Below are 20,746 nucleotides of genomic sequence, written 5' to 3'. Positions count from 1 at the left end.
GGCCAGCCTGGTCTACATAGTGAGTCCCAGGACAGCTGGGGCTATAGAGAGAGATTATGTATTAGGAATGAAGGGAGGGAGGGAAAAGAAAGAATTGCTAGTTCTTGGGATCCAGTTATTATGTCACCAGTCTCAGGCCCACAGGTGAAGTAGGGGGACTGCATCCTCATATCTTATCTTTAATGGCAGGATGGGTTCTCCTGAGTGTGGTCCCCACTTGGGTTGCTTAATCAGTGAGCTGTCATTATTTCCATTTGGCTCATTTTCCTTTCAGTCTTATTTGCCTTCATCCAAGTTACCTTCAGTGATTGTGGTGCAGCCTCTGCTGTTTTGGAATCAGGCTGACCTAGAACTCAGAGATCCACCTGTCTCTGCCTGGGACAGATGTTGTTCACCCAGAGTCCCTTTTCAACAAGGGTCCACAGCACATGACAATTTACCAATATAATTTATACTACATGTATGACTAAAAGATATTTCTCCCTTTGAACATAGTGGCACACAGCCATGATTCCAGCATGCAGGAAACTAAGGCCAAGAATTACCTCATGTTTGAGGCTAGCATATGCTACATTCAAATTCGTTGCAATTCTGGGCTATACACAATGAAAACTTATTTCCATTTTTTTCTCATACTCTGTGGGGTTTCTCTTCCTTCTCTTGGTGGATGATTTTGTTGTTGTTTGGTTGTTTTCAGTGTTTTGTTTACTCCACAATGCTGTGGAGAGTCTTTTTAGGGTGATTCAGTCCCAGTTGCCAGTTCTTGCTTTGGTTACTGGTACTGGAGAGTCCCTAGCCAAGAACTCCTGCCTAGACCTGAGTCTCAGAGCTTTTTCTGCAGATTCTCTTTTAGTCATTTTCCAGTCTCAGGTCAGTGTTGCCTTCAGTATGTTATGAATTGATTAATGAATTATTCAGTAGTGGGAAGTGTAAGAAAGTGGTGACTTTTGAATCTTCCTCCATTTATTGGAGAGCCTGTTTTTTGTACTTAAAAAAAAATCAACAAGTGATAAAAGTACAGGTTCTCCTAGGATCTGATTCATCTATTTGCTGACAGTAGCATTCATTCCAGTTTGATCACAACAGCTTGCTGTGATATATTTTAAAATCTGATATTGTGATATCTTCAGTTTTGTTGATTTGCACAAGAAGGCCTTGCCTATGTAAAGTGTGTGTGTGTGTGTGTGTGTGCGTGTGCATGTATGCTGTTATTTGGAGACATCTTGTACACCCCCAGTCTGGCCTCAAACTTGCTCTGTATTTAAGGCTAGCCTAAAACCTTATATATCCAAGTGGTTTTTTTGGTGAATCTGGTGTAAGTGGTTGGAGTTTAATCTGCTTTAGAGTCTTTGTAGACTTACAATTTGAGGAAGGGATTTTATCTTTCTTGTGCTGGGAGAGTCAATCTAGGGTCTTGCACATGGGATGAACTCTGATAATGAACTTTACCCCAAATTTTAGGGAGTTTTGCTGTGTTCTCAACATGCCGAGTGGAGGAAGATGGGGTGCCATTTTTACCACCTCGGTGCAAAGGAGACTATGGGTGTGGACGACAGGTTTCAGCTAGTCTGGAAGGCCACGGGCAGGAGGCTGTGTCCTCACCCAGGGCGGGCCTGACACTTATGAGCTTCTCAGTGATCTAGGAGAGGTTTCCCTCAGTAGTAAAGAATGGAATGATTGACATGAGCCCCACCATCTCCATGCCCCCTAGTGGGGAGGGAATGCATTGCTTCTTTACTATATTTCCTCTGAGTGGGCCATGTTTGGCTAAGGGAACAGAATTCAATTTTAAAATAAATTTATAAATTAAAATCTTTGTTTTTTTTTCTGAGACAAGGTCTCACTATATAGCCTAGACTAACTTCAAACTGCCTCAAATACTGCCAATTCTCTGGCCTCAGCCTCCTAAGTTGAAGTGACTTATAGGTATGCTGCCTCACACCCGGCTTCTCTCCTTGTTCTTAAGCTAGGTAATCTACTGAACGACTGAGAATTGAGAAGTGGGGCAGAGGTTTATTGCAGAAGGCTGGGATTGGACCTCATGCTATGAATGAGAGTCTTCCTTTGCCAGTGTGAGCAGTTACTCAAAATTATCCTGAGCTGGTTCAGCAGTTTAGGCAACAGCCACCAAGCCTGACGAGTTCAGTCTCTGGAACCTGCTTGGTGAAAGGAGAGAACTGATTCCATAAGTTATTGTCTACCCACTCCATGCATATGAGCACACACATGCACGGGGACACACACACAAACACACACACATAGACACACAAGCACACACACACACATGTATACAGTCACACATACACACAGGCATGGAAACGTAGACACATACACACTCCGGTACACACACACACACACAAGTGCATACGTATACATACACATACACGCATCATACATGCATATTTAAAAGTTTTAAACAAATTCAGGACTCTGATGAAAAATTGTCTATCAGTTGATAAGCTTCACTCCCGATTGAATACTGACATCTTGTTTTTCCTTTGGCAGCCCTTATTACCAAACATTATGTGACGATGTGAGCATAATTCGAATGATGACAAATGTTCCCAACCCCAGTTTTCTGATGGCATATACTTTGAACATCCGTTCTTGATAACTGAGTAGGTTATATGTCCTCTTCCTCAATGATAATAAAAGTCTATTTGCAAGCTCAGGCTGGTGATTTCTGTGTTTCTAAGAAGTGAAGAGGCCAAATGTGGCGGTGCACACCTTTAATCCTGACACTGGGGAGGCAGAGGCAGGTGGAAGACCTGAGTTCTGAGGACAGCCTGGTCTACAGAGCTATTTCTAGGCCAACCAGGGCTACATTATGAGAACCCATCACTGAAAAAAAATCCATCGCTAGTTGTACAAGCAATTTGTCTGTGACATCTGTCACTTCACTGCTATAGGGTTGACTCAGATCACCAAGCTATGTGGTCAGCTTATCACTTCAGAGGCCATGTGGCAAATTAAAAAAGAGCCTATAATTATCCTTTCCCCATTCCTCCTTTTAAACTTCCCATATATCTCTCCTCACTGTACTCTTTTGAATTCTTGACCTCTTTTTTTTAAATCAAGGGCATATGGGCTAGAGAGATTTCTCAACAGTGAAGACCACTGGCTGCTCTTCCAGAGGACCTGGGTTCAAATGCTAGCAAACCCTAGCAGCTAACCACTGTCTATACAGGCAAAACAGCAACACACATAACAATATTTTAATAATTTTTTTTATTTTCTCTTTTTAAAGCCAGGTAGTGGCAGAGTACACCTTTAATCCCAGCATGTGGGAGACAGAGTCAACCAGAAATGAGTTCAAGGCCAGCCTGGTTTACAGAGTGAGTTCCATGATAGTCAGGGCTATGTAGTATATGTACACAGAGAAGACCTGTCTTGAAAAACCTTAAAATGGAAAAGTAAAGTTTAATTGAGCTTATGGTTTTGTTGTGGGAAATATTAAAATTGGCACCATCCCCTGCTCTGTCCAGATACTCTATGCCCCTGCAGTCCCAGTCTCACCACCTCTAAGGCTAGCCCCAATTCGGTGGTCTTCCCCGCCCCGGTTAGCTTTCCTCAGAGCCACTAGTTCCTTCTCTGCCATCCATCCTCTGTTGCTGGTGGTAACAAATCCTCTTAACCCAATAAATCAAAACTCTTGAGATGTATAATTAATCAGTCAGATTTATAAATCAATAAATCATCAATTCATAAGATGCCCACACAATACTTTCAGAGCCAGTTGATGATGATACAAGCTGTCCACCTAGATCAGACAAGTTATCCCAATTATTCTATCCCTATATTGTAGCTACCTGTGGCTATTTAAAGCCGCACAGAATCTGAATCCTCTTGTTTATCCTCCATTTTCCTTCTCTGTCCTCATCTCTGAAACTCTTCCCTCCACCTCCCATTTCCCTGTCCAATCGCAGGCTTTTTGTTGTATTGATGTTTACAGTGAGTGGACAGGGAAAATTCTGCTACATGGTTTAAAAGGATTAGAGTCCATAGGGTGGAGCAAAGCCATGGAGGCAGAAACAGTGGAGTGTGCACATCTTGGTCTGCAAATAGGAAGCAAAGAGGAATCATGGGAATGACAAGGCTTTTTACACCTCCAAGCCACTCCACAGTGACACAACCCCTCCAACAGAGCCACACCTCCTAATCCTTCCACAATAGTTCCACCAACTAGGAGCCAAGAATACGTGGGTGAGGGAGGGAAGCATTCTCATTCAGATTACCACATATGCACACTCATTCATAGCACACAGACATGCAAATAAAGAATCCCCACATCTGAACCACTTGAGAGGCAAAAGCAAAGGAATCCTCAGCCATAGGGTGAGCTCAAGGCTAACCTGGGTTACAAGACACCACCTCTTGAAGTAAAACCAAGGCCTCAAACTCAGAGATCCACCTGCCTCTCTGCCTCTCTACTTTGATATTTCTATGGTTGTTTGTTACTTGAATTATTTAACTATCTATCTATCTATCTATCTATCTATCTATCTATCTATCTATCTATCTATCTATTCATTTATTTGAGACAGAGTCTCTCTATGTAGCCCCAGCTGTCCTGGAACTTACTATGTAGACTAGGCTGGTCTTAGACTCACATAGAACTTTCTACCTGTGTCTCCCCAGTACTAGAACTACCATGAGACATCATATCTGGCAAAAATTGGAACTTATTATAAGCATTGGTAAGTGACTTACAATCCATACTGTCTTAAATAGCAGTACACTCAAACTTACCACATCACAGTTAAGAGGAAGGGTTGACAGAATGCATCTTGGGGTTTGGGCGTGAGATGATGTATAAATATCCTGGTTATCACTGTGGAAATAATGTTCACACCAGCATGGGACCAACATGAATTTGAGCCACAACCTCCTCATGCATTTAATGGTGGATCTCACAGGTAGGTTGCAGACTGGAGTAATGTGTGGAAGAGCTCCAAGGGGCAACCAAATAAGCCCCTCTCCCTTTCCTTCTCTCTCTCTGTTTCTCTCTCTCTCTCCCTCTCCCTCTCCCTCTCCCTCTCCCTCTCTCTGCCTCTCTCTGTCTCTCTCTCTTTCTCTCTCTCTCTTCTCTCTGCACCCCCTCTTATTTACTTATTTTATGTATGTGAGTACACTTTTTTTTTTCATACACACCAGAAGAGGGCATCAGAGGGCATCAGATCCCACTACAGATGGTTGTGAACCACCATGTAGTTGCTTGGAATTGAACTCAGGACCTCTGGAAGAACAGTCAGTGATCTTAACCACTGAGCCATCTCTCCAGCACCCACTTGGAGTCTCTTATGATCATGATGTTCCCAAGCAAGCCACTCCTGCTCCCTACCTCACAGAAGGACCTGGGAGGTAGGCTGGCTTTCTCTGTCTCTCTCTGTCTCTCTCTGTCTCTGTCTCTCTTTAAAATTTATTTATTTTATGTATATGAGTACACTCTTGTTTTTTTTTCAGACACACCAGAAGAGGGCATCAGATCCCATTACAGATGGTTGGGAGCCACCATGTGGTTGTTGGGAATTGAACTCAGGACCTCTGGAAGAGCAGTCAGTGCTCTTAACTGCTGAGCCATCTCTCCAGCTCCCACTTGGACTCTCATTAGTATGATGTTCCCAAGCAAGCCAATCCTGCTGCCTACCTCACAGAAGGACTGGGATAAAGGCCCTTTCTCTCTGTCTCTCTCTGTCTCTCTCTGTCTGTCTGTCTCTCTCTCTGTCTGCCTCTGTCTCTCTCTCTCTCTCTCTCTCTCTCTCTCTCTCTCTCTCTCTCTCTGTTCCTGTTGTTGGAGCCTAGGATGTGGAGCTCAACTATGTGTTCTGTAGAAGTTCCTCGGTCATGTGAAAGCCCATAGGAAGGAAGAAGTCTGGAATACAGAAGCATACACAGAAGACTTACTGCCCTGCCTATGACCCCAGGGAAAAGGATAGGTGAAGGGCCCTGCTCATTCAGGAGCATCCCATCCCATCATTAGAGCCCAGAGTTTCCTTCTTAGCACAAGCTGATCTCTACAGGAACAGTCAGTCAGGAGTGAACTGGAGATCTGCTCCATCCACTTCATGGGGAAATAACTTAGGAGACTCATAGGTTAACTTTTTGTCATTTTTAAAATTGTATTTTAAAAATTGCTATATATCATTTTATGTGGTATTGGGTTTCATAAAGACATTTTTATATAAGTGTGAACTATTCTTTGAAGCTGCAGAGGTGGCTCAGCAGTTAAGAGCACTTATGACTCTAGAGGAAGACCTGTGTTGAGTTCCCAGCACCCACACAATGGCTCGCAACCACCCATAACTCAAGGACATTTTCCTTGCCTCTGAAAGCAGTGATGAAACAGTGCCAGTTCAAAAACATGGTCCACATATGTGCGTGCCAGCAAAACACTCGTGCACATAAGATAAGCCTTAAAGGAAAGTTCTTTGGCAAAATCCTTTCTGTACCTTCCACATCTTCTCCCTTTTCTTCTCTCCTCTGACAACAAGTCCTGTTTATTCTGCTAGAGGGTGGGCCCTACCACCCTTCTTTCTTTAAGGTCTGTGTAGTCTAAGCTGGCTCTGGGATTTCTATATAAGTCCAGAATGACCTTGAACTTCTGAGCCTGCTGCCTCTACCTCCTGCTGCCTCCTACTAATGTGCTAGTATTACAGATGTGTGTCCCTGTGTCCAGACATGTCTCACTAGTGATGGAGCCCAGGGCTTTGTGCAGGCTAGGCAAGTACTCTCCTGAGCCACCCTCAACCATCCCTATCACATGTATTTGTATTAGTTGGTTAAGAAAATATATATTAGGTTATAAATTATCTGTAATAATACTAAGACATCTAAAAGGATGTTGAGTTTCACTAGTCTACATGTAAGGAATTATAGAAGAATCATACATAATTAATTATAGTTGAGTCATGTAACTTCAAATCACTGAACAACAGGGTCTCTCTACATATCTCTGCTGGCCTGGAACTCACTCTGTAGAAGAGGCTGGTCTCAAGCTTAAACTCACAGATCTACTGCCTCTATTTCCCAAGTATTGGCACTAAAGATGTGAACCACCATGCCAGACATCTATGAGTCATTTATGAAAATATTTATTAATTCTTGGCATAGGTCATGCTATCACTGTATCTTCCTCCACTGGTGTGTCCTATTGTGACTCTGGGGACATTTCTGTCATACAAGCTACCTAGCCTAGATTGGAGCACATAGTGTGTATTTCTTGGATATGTAATCAGCAGGTGCTGGGCCCTGGGAAAACCAGCATGGTATTAAAGTCCTTGGGAGCAATATGGATGATGTCTTACAGTAATTTAAGTTGTTACTAAGCAAACATTCTCTCATGCTTGAGAAAAATAATTCCTATTGATAACCAATGTTCCGTTTCAGACAACATATCCGGCAAATGGGCCACACAGACAGCTGCCAGTAATGTGGAAAAGGTTGAAAAAAAAAGTCTAAATGGGAAAGAATGTGTGGGACCCCAGAGCCTCCACAGTTAACAGTGGATGCTGCATTACTTCAACACTGTCAATCATTATCGAGAAGAATAGAGTCTCCTTCTCCAGAGCCTACTGATGTTCTCTTGTGGCTTGAGATATGTACAGATATGAGCTGTGGACATGAGTGCTGCCCTGGCGAGTGTCCTCTTGATAAACTAGTATTTGGAAAACCAGTGGCCCTGGATTTGAAAGGCTGGGATCCAACTCCCAGTTTTGATGCCAGTGACACTGTAGGAATCTTTGCTTTCTCTGGATTTCTGCTTCATTTGTAAAATGAGGAATTAAGGATCAAATAAAACTAAAAGGTGACTGGGAATACAGCTAAATGGTACAATGCTTAGCCAGTATGCACAAGGTACTCCATCTCCAGCACCATGAGTGAATGAATGAATGAATGAATGAATGAATGAATCTAATGGCATTTACACTTCTAATATCCCTATAGATTAGATATATTGCAGAAAATGTGGATAGAGCAAGAAGTTGTATCTCACCCACCACAAAGGAAGTGCACACTGAGCTGGCTAGAACAAGGATGGCAGCTGAGAAGGTCACTTTCATGGTGACACATCTGTGGAAGGAAGCAGTTATTTGTCCTCCGGCTTTATTTGCTTTCAGCTGTGGAAGACACTCCTGACTGAAGGAGCCTCAGCTCAGTGTTAAAGACAATGTCAGTGAACGTTATCAGCCTTCTGTGGGAGGAGAGCAGCTTCTCTGTCTCCCCTGGCCTGATAGTGTAGAGAAAAGTAGCCTTTCCTGTCCTCCCCATCCCTCCGTTCTCCAGGGGAGAAATTCCTTCTGTGATAACCTTCTGCAGAATCAGTGTTCCTGCATCAGACATGAGTCACATGTTGTTCTCTTCAGTAATTTTTTTAACCCCTACATAAGAGCAAACCACAGTAATCCCAGTACTTTGGAGGCAGAGGCAGGTGGATTTCTGAGTTTGAGGCCAGCCTGGTCTACAGAGTGAATTCCAAGCAGCCAGGGCTACACAGAGAAAACCTGTCTGCAAAAACAAAACCAAACAAGCAAAAGAAGAGCAAACCACAGAAGCTAAGAAGCAAGGTTAGTACATGTAGACATTTTCCAAGAACTCTGGATTGGCAGGTGGTGCTGTCTGTGTGCTCAGTTTTACAGCCTGAATTCTACTGCCATCATGGCCTCAGTTGTGCTAATGTCTCAGGGCCTACTAAGTCTGGGGTCCTCTTACAGTGGTTTGAATAGAAATGACCCCCTAGGCTCATATATTTGAATGCTCAGTCATCAGTGAGCAGCATTACTTGAGAAAGATGAAGAGGTGTGGCCTTGTTGGAGGAAGCGAACGGGTTTTGGGGTTTCAAAAGCTACTTCTCCAGGACCATGTCTTCCTGCTCACCACCATGCTTCCCACCATTATGAAAACGAACTGATCTGAAAGCAAGCCCAGTTAAATGTTGAGTTGCCTTGGTCATCCTGTCTGTTCCAGCCACAGAGCAGCGAGCAGGCCAGTATTCTTGGGAATACTTTCACAGGACAGCAAAACCAGGATTCAGTAGCTCACTCCAGTGTATTGCTACTGAGTGCCACTTTAGCCTGATTTTGCCGAACTGGTCATCACCCCTTTTTATGGTCCCCAAATCACACCCAATCCACTACTGCATCTTTTGTTCATTTGTTTGCTTTGAGACAGGGTCTCACTCTAGCCTAGGCTAACCTAGAACTCACTTTGTAGTTCAGACTGGCAGTCCTGCTTCAGTGTGGGATTACAGGTATGCATCCAGTCTCCAGATATTTGTCCAATGTCTCCCCAGCAATTTATCTCATCAAATTCTTTAAGGTCAGCTCTGTGTGTGAGCACGGGTCTATGTTTTATGCTCTCTGGGGTTTAGACACGCTCTCTATAGTGATCTGTAAAAGCAACAACACACCAAAAAGCTTTTTTGTTTTTCTATTCTCCATGGTGCTTTAAAAGGATGTGTGCAGAATAGGTTCCTAGAGGATCAGCCCAGCTTCTCTATTGATTCCATGTTGGTTAAAATGAATGGCATGTGACTTTAGGGAAGAGGAATTCTAAAGAATGGGGAAGACTGTTACTAGTGTTCAGCATTGGCTGATTGTAACCAGTAGCAAAGCCCTGAGAGGCACACAGGGGACAGCTACCTCCTCCTCCCCAGATGGATCCATAAACTCCACTCTGTAAGTAACCATTTCCTGTTGGGAGCCTGTGAACAATGAAGTTCTAACAGCATGGTGTTCTCTACAGAGCAGTGGCTTTGTTAGGGAGAGTGCCTGCTGACACTGCAAAGCAGAGCTGTCACTGGAGCACAACTGCAGGTGTGGTGACAACTGGGTCCCCACCCCTCAGTCCCTCCAAAAGGGAGAAAGGGGGCTGAAATCCCATTGGCATGAGGATAAGAGTGGTGGAGTAGAGACAGTGCTCACAGTAAGATGTCACCTGGAGTAAGGAGAGCCTGGCTGCAGCAGACTCCATGGCAGCCATATTCAAAGTCCTTTTGTTGTTGTTGTTGTTGTTGTTGCATTTTTATGGAACTTCCTTCTGAGGAAGATCCTTAGTGTTCTGAAGCACCTTTGTAACATAGAAGAGGAGGCTGAAAACTGTTTTCAGTCCCCACATACTGTTAAGTGAGTAGGTCACAGCCATCCCAGAGGGAAAGAACTAGAGAAGGTGGCCTCACAGGGAAGGCCCTGCTATCTGGAGCTGATGACAAGGACGCAGATACAGCTCCTGATCTTTCAGACTCATTGCTTCTGTCTGAATAAGGAATATGCCAGTATGCCCAGCTGTGACCTTTGTATAGATTGTTAAAGCTATATATATCTCATTGTTTAATAACAAAAGAAAGAAAATTATCTTTAAAGAAAATTAGGAAAGATACCAGAAAAGGTTAATAATATTTGTGAAATGAAGGAATGAGTGCCAAGAATTTTTCAATAGATGTTTTAAAGTTGCAGTCAGTTCTGTGGAGGGACCTGAAAGTCACCAGATAGTGAGAAGCAGAAAGGGACAGAACCCACGATAAGCACTGACACACTCTTAAGTTTTGGGAACGCATTGCTGTCGAGTTAATAGTAATGGATGAAATTCCCAAAATGAATGCCGGAGAGTTGGCAGCAAGAGCTCACTTGCAGGACTGAGACAGCTGTGGTGCAGTCTATTCTCCTGTGCTGGAAAATGATCTGTCTGGGTAAGTTCCGCCCGTGCCTTTCCCTGAATAAAAATGAATAATAAAACACTCTTTGATTCTCAAAAATTATAAATTGGTTATGCACGTTACCTGCTGTGACTCCCACTGTTGCTTCCAGAAACTGGCTGACTGGAAGTCTTTAGCTGGTGAAGAAATAGGAAGACTGACAGGAGGCGGTGCTGGCCTGCCTTCTCAGGACAATACCTGGTCCTGGAAGCAGTGAGCTTTGAAGCTCAAAAAAATAAATACAAGCCAGGGCTGTGGTGTTGCATGCCTCTGGTCTCAGGATGCAAGGAAGAGGCAGGTAGGTCTTTGGGAGTTTGAGGGCAGCCAGCCTGGTCTACATAGTAAGTTCCAAGGCTACATACTCCATACTGAGACTTCATGTGAAAAAAAAAAAAGAAATACAGTTCAACTTATGAATCCCATGGTTCCTCCTTCGGTGAGTTCACATTTCAGCTTTCTGGGCATGGAATATATTGTCCACTGCCACTTACAAATCTAACTCCTTTTTCCAAGTTTGCTATCATTTGCTGTTTGCTATCAAATAGGGCAGACTTAATTTGTTCGTTTGTTTTTTAAAACAAGTTTCTTGTGGCTGGGTTAGATGCTGAGGCTATCCTGGAAATGAACCTCCTGCCTCTACTTTCTAATTACACAGCCCTGCCACACTGATGTAATCATTGATCTATTTTGTTGTAGGTTTTTTTTTTTAAGCAGGTGGTTTTATGTGAGTTTCAGGCCAGTCTGGTCTACAGAACTAGTTCTAAGGCAGCCAGGGCTACACAGAGAAACCCTCTCTCAAAAGAACACAACAACAACAACAAGAATTGATTTTACTTTTATGTGTCCATCTGTCTCATGTTTATGGTTATCCATGGAGGCCAAAGAAGGCACCTGGAGCTGTAGTCACAGGTGCTTGTGAGCTAGGAACTGGGGCGAGGAACTGAACTTGTGTCCTCTGGAAGAGCAGGAAGCCCCCCATCTGATGAGCCATCTTTCTGGTTTCAGGTTTTTGAGAGGAAGTCTCACTCTGTAGCTCCTGCCTCACTGTGTAGCTAATATTCTGTCCTGCTTCTGCCTCCCAAGTGCTGGGATTACAGGCATGAGCTACTGTATCCTGCCCAGCAGTTATGTTTAGGATAGCTTCAGATACTTGCACACCATAGACATTACCACCTATGCATATGTAGTTAATTATTTTATCCAGAGTCAAAGCTAGCTATTCATCTTTTGGGGAGGAGGTCATGAGACAGGGTCTAATTCAGCGCAGCCAAGTCTGGAGCTTGTATACTTGCCTTATTAAAGCATTTACTTATTTTTTTTATTGGCTGTTTTATTTACATTTCATGTTATCCCCTTACTCCATTCCCCCACACCCCCAGCCAGGAACCCCCTATCCAATCACCCCTCCTCCTGCTTCTCAGCGGATGTGCCCCTACCTTCTCCCCCATTCCCATGTACCCACCCTCAAATTTCCACCCACTGGGGCGTCCAGCCATTATGAGACCAAGGATCTCTTCTCCCACCTATACCTGAAAGGGCCATCCTCCCTTACATATAAAGCTGGAGCCATGGATCCCTCCCTAAGTACTCCTAGGCTGGTGGTTTAGACCCTGGGAGCTCCTGTTGAATGGTATTGTTGCTCTCCACATGGGGCCACAAACCTTTTCAGCTCCTATAGTCTTGACTCTGACTCCTCCATTGGGAACCCCATGATCAGTTCAATGGTTAGCTGTGAGCATCTGCCTCTGAATATGTCAAACACTTGCAGATCTCTAAGGATACAGCTATGTCAGGCTCTTGTCAGCATGTACTTTCTGACTTCTACATCAGCTTCTATCTTCAGTATCTGTACATGGGATAGATACCCAGGTGGAAAGGTCTCCAGATGGCCCCTCCTTCAGTTTTTGTCCCTCACTTTGTCTCCATATTTGCTTCCTTGAGTATTTTGTTATTCTTTCTTTGAAGGACCAAAGCACCCCTACTTGGTCTTCCTTCTTCATGAGCTTCATATGGTCTATGAGTTGAATCTTGGGTATTTCTTTTTTTTTTAATTTTTTTATTGGATGTTTTATTTACATTTCATATGTTGTCCCCTTACCCCATCCTCCACCCACCCAGGAACCCCCAATCCCCTCACCCCTCCTCCTTCTTCTCTGTGGATGTAACCTCTATCTAGCCCCCACTCCCACCTCCCCACCCTCAAAATTCCCACCCCCTGGGGCGTCCAGCCTTCATGAGGTCAAGGTTCTCTTCTTCCACCTATGCCCAGCAGGGCCCTCCACTCTTACATATTCAGCTAAAGCCCTGGATCCCTCCCTAAGTGCTCCCAGGCTGGTGGTTTAGACCCTGGGAGCTGTGCTTGGTTGGTATTGTTGCTCTCCTCATGGTGCCGCAAATCCTTTCAGCTCCTTCAGTCTTCACTCTAACTCCTCCATTGAGAACCCCATGATCAGTTCAATGGCTAGTTGTGAATCTTGGGTATTTCAAGGTTCTGGGCTAATATCCAATAATCTGTGAGTGAATACTATATTTGTTCCTTTTTGATTGGCTTACCTCACTCAGGATGATAATTTCTAGTTCCATCCATTTACCTAGGAACCTCTCGAATTCATTGTTTTTAATAGCTGAGTAATACTCCATTGTGTAAATGTACCACATTTTTTTGTATCCATTCCTCACAGTTGAAGGACATCTGTGTTCTTTCTAGCTTCTGGCTACTATAAAAGAGGCTGGATGAACATAGTGGAGCATGAGTCCTTGTTATATGTTAGAGCATCTTCTGGGTATATGCCCAGGAGTGGTATAGCTGGATGCTCAGGTAATGCTATGTCCAATTTTCTGAGGAGCCGCCAGACTGATTTCCAAAGTGGTTACACCATCTTGCAGTCCCACCAACAATGGAGAAGTGTTCATCTTTCTCCACACCCCGCCAAGCATCTCCTATTACCTGAGTTTTTGATCTTAGCCATTTTGACTGGTGTGAGATGGAATCTCAGGGTTGTTTTGATTTGCATTTCCCTGACGACTAAGGATGCTGAACATTTCTTTAGGTGTCTCTCAGCCATTCGAGTTTCCTCAGTTGAGAATTCTTTGTTAAGCTCTATGCTTCATTTTTTAATAGGGTTATTTGGTTGTCTAGAGTCTAATTTCTTGAGTTCTTTGTATATATTGGATATTAGCCCTCTATCAGATGTAGGATTGGTAAAGATCTTTTCCCAATTTGTTGGTGGCCATTTTGTCCTATTGACAGTGTCCTTTGCCTTACAGAAACTTTGCAATTTTATGAAGTCCCATTTTTCAATTCTTGATCTTAGAGCATAAAACATTGGTGTTCTACTCAGGAACATTTCCCCTGTGCCCAAATATTCGAGGTTCTTCCCCACCTTCTCTTCTATTAGTTTCAGTGTATCTGGTTTTATGTGGAGGTCCTTTATCCACTTGGACTTCAGCTTTGTACAAGGAGATAAGAATGGATAAATGTGCATTCTTCTACATGTTGTCCCCCAGTTGAACCAGCACCATTTGTTGAAAATGCTGTCCTTTTCCCACTGGACAATTTTAGCTCCTTTGTCAAAGATCAAGTGACCATAGGAGTGTGGGTTCATTTCTGGGTCTTCAATTCTATTCCATTGATCTTCCTGCCTGTCTCTGTACCAATACCAGGTAGTTTTTATCACTATTGCTCTGTAGTACAGCTTGAGGTCAGGGATGGTGATTCCTCCAGAAGTTCTTTTACTCTTGAGAATAGTTTTCGCTATCCTGGGTTTTTTGTTATTCCAAATGAATTTGAGAATTTCCTTTTCTAACTCTGTAAAGAGTTGAGTTGAGATTGTAATGGGGATTGCATTGAATCTGTAGATTGCTTTTGGCAAAATGGCCATTTTTATTATATTAATTCTGCTAATCCATAAGCATGGAAGATTTTCCATCTTCTGAGATCTTCTTTGATTTCTTTCTTCATGGACTTGAATTTCTTGTCATACAGTTCTTTCACTTGCTTAGTTAGATTCACACTAAGGTCCAGGCTCTTTTGGCTTTTATAGTCTCTGGTGAGAAGTCTGGTGTAAATCTTATAGGTCTGCCTTTATATGTTACTTGAACTTTTTCCCTACTGCTTTTAATATTTATTCTTTATTTTGAGCAATCTATGTCTTTTTATTATTATGTGACAGGAGGTATTTCTTTTCTGGTCTAGTCTATTTGGTGTTCTGTAGGCTTCTTGTATGTTTATGGGCATCTCATTTTTTAGGTTAGGGAAGTTTTCCTCAATAATTTTGTTGAAGATATTTACTGGCCCTTTAAGTAGGGAATCTTCACTCTCATCTATACCTATTATCCTTAGGTTTGGTCTCCTCATTGTGTCCTGGATTTCCTGGATGTTTTGTGTTAGGAGCTTTTTGCATTTTCTTTGATAGTTGTGTCAATGTTTTCCATGGTATCTTCTGCACATGAGATTCTCTCTTCTATCTCTTGTATTCGGTTAGTGATGCTTGCGTCTATGACTCCTGATCTCTTCCCTAGGTTTTCTATCTCCAAGGTTTGTCCCTTTGAGATTTCTTTATTGTTTCTATTTCTATTTTTAGATCCTTAATGTTTTGTTTAATTCCTTCTTTGTGTTTTCTTGCAGTTCTTTAAGAGATTTTTGTGTTTCCTCTTTAAGGGCTTCTACCTGTTTACTTGTGCTCTCCTGTACTTCTTTAAGGGAGTTACTTATGTCCTTCTTAAAATCTCTATCATCATCATGAGAGGTGATTTTAATTCTGATTCCTTCTTTTTCAGTGTAATGGGGTGTCCAGGGCTTTCTATGGTGGGAGAACTGGATTCTGATGATGCCAAGTATCTTTGGTTTCTGTTGTCTATGTTCTTGTGCTTGCCTTTCACCATCTGGTTAACTCTAATGTTACCTGCACTGACTGTGTCTGACTGGAGTCTGACTTTCCAGTAATCTTGCTTGTGTCAGAACCCCTCAGAATGCAGATGTCTCTGTGGTCTTGTGATCCTAAGGTCCTGGGTGGAAGATTTCCTGGGACTCAGGCCACCTCTGGGATCTGGAAATCCTTTTGCTCTGAGTGCAGTGGCTCCTCTAGGATGGTTCAGGATTCAGTATCTCCACAGGTGAAGACCAGCTATGTGTCTGCCCCAGCCAAAAGAAGCATTTACTTATAACATTTCAATAATTGACTAATAGAATCAGTGTTTGTGTGTGTGTGTGTTGTTATCCCTCAGACACTATCCATCTTGCTTTGTTTTAAAGAGTTGTGTGTTTTTATTTTATATGTAAGTAAATTGTCTGCATGTATGTGTATTCACTACATGTGTACAGTATCCATGGATGCTTTAAAAGGATAACAGACTCCTTGGAGCTGACTTACAACCTGATGTGAGCTACATGTGGGGTCCTCTGCAAGAGCAGCAAGTGTTCGATATCCATCCCTTTCCCTACCTCACCCTATCCCCATCATGCTTTTCAGATATTGTCTTACTTCACTGGCCTGGAACTGCCAAGTAGAATAGGCTGGCTAGCCATCCAGAGCCAGAAGTCTGCCCCCAGTGCCAGGATTGCAAATTTACACTCTCTAGACCTGTGACCCCCTGTAGGTTCTGTGTCCTCAATCAGTAAGCACTTGCTGACTGAGCTAAGCCTCAGCCCTCTTTTTTATTGGTTTGTTTGTTGACAAAGGGTCTCATCTGGTCCAAGCTGCCTCTTGAAGCTGAGGATGACCTTGAACTTCTGATTCTACTGCCTGCATTTCCCAGGAGTTAGAACAAGATGGTTCAGTTTGTTTGTTTGTTTTGATTTCCTCACAGAGATTTCTCTGTGTAGCCCTGGCTGTCATAGTTCAGCTTTGTAGACCAGGCTGGCCTCAAACTCATAGAGATCCACCTGTCTCTGCCTCTCAAGTGCTGGGCTGAAGATGTTTCAGGGTTTGTAGCTGTTAAGACAGGGTTTCTCTGTGTAGCCCTGGCTTTCCTGGAACACACACACACACCACACCACACACACACACACACATTCCTCCTCCCTCTGTCTCCCCCTCCTTTTCCTGTCTAACCTCCTGCTGCTTCATTCCTACCTCCTTCTTTCTAGACTGGGCTGGCCTTGAACTCAGAGAGATCTGTCTGCCTCTGCCTTATAAGTGCTGGGATCAAAGGTATATGGCATCATGGCCCTGTTGTTGGTTCAGGTTTTAAGAGCACTCATTGCTCTTGTAGAGAACCTGGCTTCAGTTCCTAGTAGTGGCATGTGCTCACAGCCCTCCTAACTCTAGCTCCAGGAGATCCTATGCCCTCCTCTGGCCTCTGAGGGCACCTGGAGTGCATGTACACAGACATATATGTGAACAAGTACTCATAAAATAAAAGTAATTTTATTTTGAAAGTTAGCTCTGGCTGTCAGGATGGCTCAGAGATTGAAGGTGTTTATCTTGTAAGCCTGGTGACTTGAATTCGATCTCCACAGTCCACATGATGTAGGAGAGAGCCGACTCCACAAGGCTGCCTTTGTACATCCACCCCCCTCCCCAAGAAAAAACCCACACACTGTCTCCTGTGACACAGTTAAAATAAAAAGCTAAGTCAGGCAAGGTGGCTCAGTGGCTAAACCAGGCTTGACACCAAGAGTGATAACCTGAGTTCAACACCCAAGGAGAAGTACCTGTCATGGTGCAGCCTCCAAGGATGCACTCTGGAGCAGTGCACACATCCACTGCTCACACAGTAAATAAATAAATGTAATAATGTAAAAATGTAATGTTAGACCGCTTTCCATTCTCATCAGTTTCAATCAATAGGCAGGTGGAGGCTGAGGAGAAAATCGGTGCATGCTGGGGGCTCAGGCTACAGGAGACTAACCCTGTATGCCTTGACTAGTTTTCATAAGACTACAACAATCAGAAACTTGCTTAGCTTATGACAGTGCAAGTAAACTCTAACAAGGGCAGCATCAAGAGAGTTGATAAAAACCTTTGTTCTGGAATGGGCATGGTATCATAAATATTTATGGCATATATTTTAGAAATATTTTAAAAATAACATTTTATGTGACTGTGAAACTATTACTCAAATTTAATGTTTTCATTAGGGCTGGAGAGATGGCTCAGCGGTTAAGAGCACTGACTGCTTTGCCAGAGCTCCTGAGTTCAATTCCCAGCAACCACATGGTGGCTCACAACCATCTGTAAAGGGATCCAATGTACTTTTCTAGTGTATGTCTGAAGATAGCTGCAATGTACTCATATACATAAAAATAAATCTTTAATGTTTTTATGAAAAAAAAATCCTGTTAAGTTATCCAAATATGGGGCTAGGGAGATGGCTCAGTGGTTAAGAGCACTGACTGCTCTTCCAAAGGTCCTGAGTTCAATTTCCAGCAACCACATTATGGCTCACAACCATCGGTAATGGGATCTGATGCCCTCTTCTGGTGTGTCTCAAAGGAGTGACAATGTACTCACATACATAAAATAAATAAATAAATCTTTTTTAACAAGTTATCCAAATACTTAGGTTATACACTTACTAAAAAATCAAGAAAACTGCTGGGCAGTGGTGGAGTACATCTTTAAGTCCAGCACTTGGGAGGCAGAGGCAGGTAGGTCTCTGAGTTTGAAGCCAACTTGGTCTACAGAGGGAGTTCCAGGACAGCCAGGGCTACACAGAGAAACTCGGAATGAAACAAACAATCAAGAAAAAGAATCAAGAAAGTCAGACCTGATACTGCTTTGGTGTTATCTAATCCAAAGCATTCATCTGATATGTGAAGAAGAAGAGACTCTGATGACAGTGGCATCTAATGTTCCATCACTTTCATTTGGGAGAGTCCACAGGACTCACAGCAAAGATTCTAAATTGGTGTCTTAGTAACAGAACACTGGTGGAGGGCTGTTGTTGACTACTGTGGTGGTTTAAATGAGAATGTCTCCCACGGGGGCAGCTATTTGTACTTGGTCCCCAGTGTCTGGTGCTTTTTGTGTAGGGCTTGAAGGTGTGGAAGGATGAAGTATCTCACTGGAGGATTCAAAGGGATATGTTATCCCTTCCAGTCATGTATTTTCTCTGGCTCCTGCTTACAGCTCAGGACCCAGTCTGCTTTTTGCCCCAGCTTCCATGTTTGCTGTTCCCCTCATGATAGTCTCTTAGACCTCTGGAATCCTAAGTACAAATAAACTTTTTCTCCTATGCTTTGGTCACAGTGATTTTTCACATCAGTAGAAAAGGAACTAAGCCACCCACATTGTCACAGCTCTTGTGTGTCTGACAGTCTCAGTCATACTCTTAGCTATTTTAGGGGCTGCATGGTGTTAGAAAGTTAGTGGTGATTGACGTCTTGTTAGGATCTGGAATGTCCTATGGGACAAGCCTCCAGGCACACTTGTGAGGGACTATATCGATTAGGTCAAAGACAAGGGATGACCCCTTACTTTTCCTTCATGGTTTGTTTTTTGTTTTGTTTTGTATTTGTTTTTTGAGACATGTTTTCTCTGTGTAGCCTTACCTATCCGGAATTCACTATGTAGACCAGGGTGTTCTTGAATTCAGATTCACCTGTCTGTGTCTCTCCAGTGTTGGGATTAAAAGCATTTAATGCAGGGCTAAACACTTCTTTAAATTTCTTGTTAGAGTATTTGCTCATAGTGACAGAAAAAGTAAGATAAATGATACCTCATGTTGTAACTTTAATTGTTTCAATGTCTGTTTTGAATGATGGTCATTAAACACTTTAACCTCCCTTCTAGCCCACCACGCAACAGAGGCAGTGGAAAAGAAAGGATACAGGGGAAGTGGGCCTGTTTAGAGATGGTTCTTTGGAGCAAATCTCATATGTGTTGTCAGGAAATCAGCACTTTAGTTCACAGGTCACAGCTCGATCCACTGGAAAACACTTCATGGATATACCAGCAGTCCAGTTTGGTAGTGTTAGGATAGCAGCAGTGGTGGCATGACCTAGGAGGAACAGCCAGGCCTCAGTCAAACCAGCAGGAGTCAGCAGGAGGGACCAGGGCCAACAGTAAAGCCAGGATAAGTTCTTGACTGTGCCTCTCTCAGTGAAGGGAAGATCAGCGCAGATGTGGGACCAACAAGCATTTAGCTATGCAAGCAAGCCAAGCTCAGCCTTGGACACTGTCCATTAAGTCCTATTTAATCTCCCTCCAAACATCATGTGTCCTCCATGGTTCTTACCTCTGCACGAGAGTCTGTCTCAGCAGGCAGCATTCTGTCAATTGGCTGGAAAACATACCTTCACATGTGCTTTAGCAGAACACCATCCAACACAACTGACTTTGCAAAGAAGCCTTAAGTTTCCACTTCATCATGGTGTTTTACTCACATATTATTTTTAATTATGTGTATATATGTATAGGGGGTGTGTTCACACTAATGCAAGTGTCAACAAAGACAAGAAGAGCATTGGAACTCCAGAAAATGGAGCTGTGGGCAATGGTGAGTTGTGTGGTGTGGGTACTAGGAACCCAAATCCTTTATCCGGTTGTTTAAGTGTTAAGTATTTTTAATTGAGTTATTTTCATTTTCGAATTTTCCTTCTTAAGTTAAACCTTTTGGAATAATTACAGATTCTCATGCATTTTTCACAGTTAGAAGAAACAGAAGAAACTATACACATAACCCCATATCCACTTTACTGTGCTTCCCCCATGGGAGCATCCTGGAAACAAGTATTACATTACAAGAAATTGAAATGCATATATTTCAGGTGTATAACAGGTCATCAAACGTCCCTGCTGACCCCCATCTACGGCCTTTTATTTTCTTTTTTACTTTTTTTTTTTCTTGAGACAGGGTTTCATCATATAATTCAGGCTAGCCTGGAATTTACTAAAACTAGATCAGGCTAGCTTTGAAATCACTTGGCTCTGCCTCCTGTTTGCTCAGAAAAAAGGTTTGTGCTACCAGCATGCTTACCTCCTAACTCACTCATGAGACAGTGGTTTAACAGTGATGCTCTCTCTCTCTCTCTGTCTCTCTCTCTCTGTCTCTCTCTCTGTCTCTGTCTCTCTCTCTCTCTCTCTCTCTCTCTCTCTCTCTCTCTCTCTCTCT

The 20,746-nt window shown here is 43.0% G+C and overlaps 2 protein-coding genes across 2 annotated transcripts in view; both read left to right on the top strand.

Moving 5' to 3' along the window:
• LOC114636087 (F-box/WD repeat-containing protein 15-like) overlaps positions 1-2,611 on the top strand; it is a 19,840-nt gene extending 17,229 nt beyond the window's left edge. Inside the window, exons 8-9 of the mRNA XM_028784375.1 lie at positions 1,462-1,543; positions 2,506-2,611. Coding sequence (XP_028640208.1) covers positions 1,462-1,543; positions 2,506-2,611 — 188 coding nt within the window. The remainder of the gene's footprint in view (positions 1-1,461; positions 1,544-2,505) is intronic.
• Positions 2,612-4,867: 2,256 nt separating this feature from the next.
• LOC114636084 (F-box/WD repeat-containing protein 15-like) overlaps positions 4,868-20,746 on the top strand; it is a 39,086-nt gene continuing 23,207 nt past the window's right edge. Inside the window, exon 1 of the mRNA XM_028784374.1 lies at positions 4,868-4,916. Within this exon, the coding sequence (XP_028640207.1) occupies positions 4,868-4,916 (49 nt within the window). The remainder of the gene's footprint in view (positions 4,917-20,746) is intronic.

The sequence above is a fragment of the Grammomys surdaster genome, unplaced genomic scaffold (genome assembly GCF_004785775.1).
Source record: "Grammomys surdaster isolate TR1022 unplaced genomic scaffold, NIH_TR_1.0 121858, whole genome shotgun sequence".
Lineage (NCBI taxonomy): Eukaryota > Metazoa > Chordata > Mammalia > Rodentia > Muridae > Grammomys > Grammomys surdaster.
This window is presented reverse-complemented; position numbering and strand designations above follow the sequence as displayed.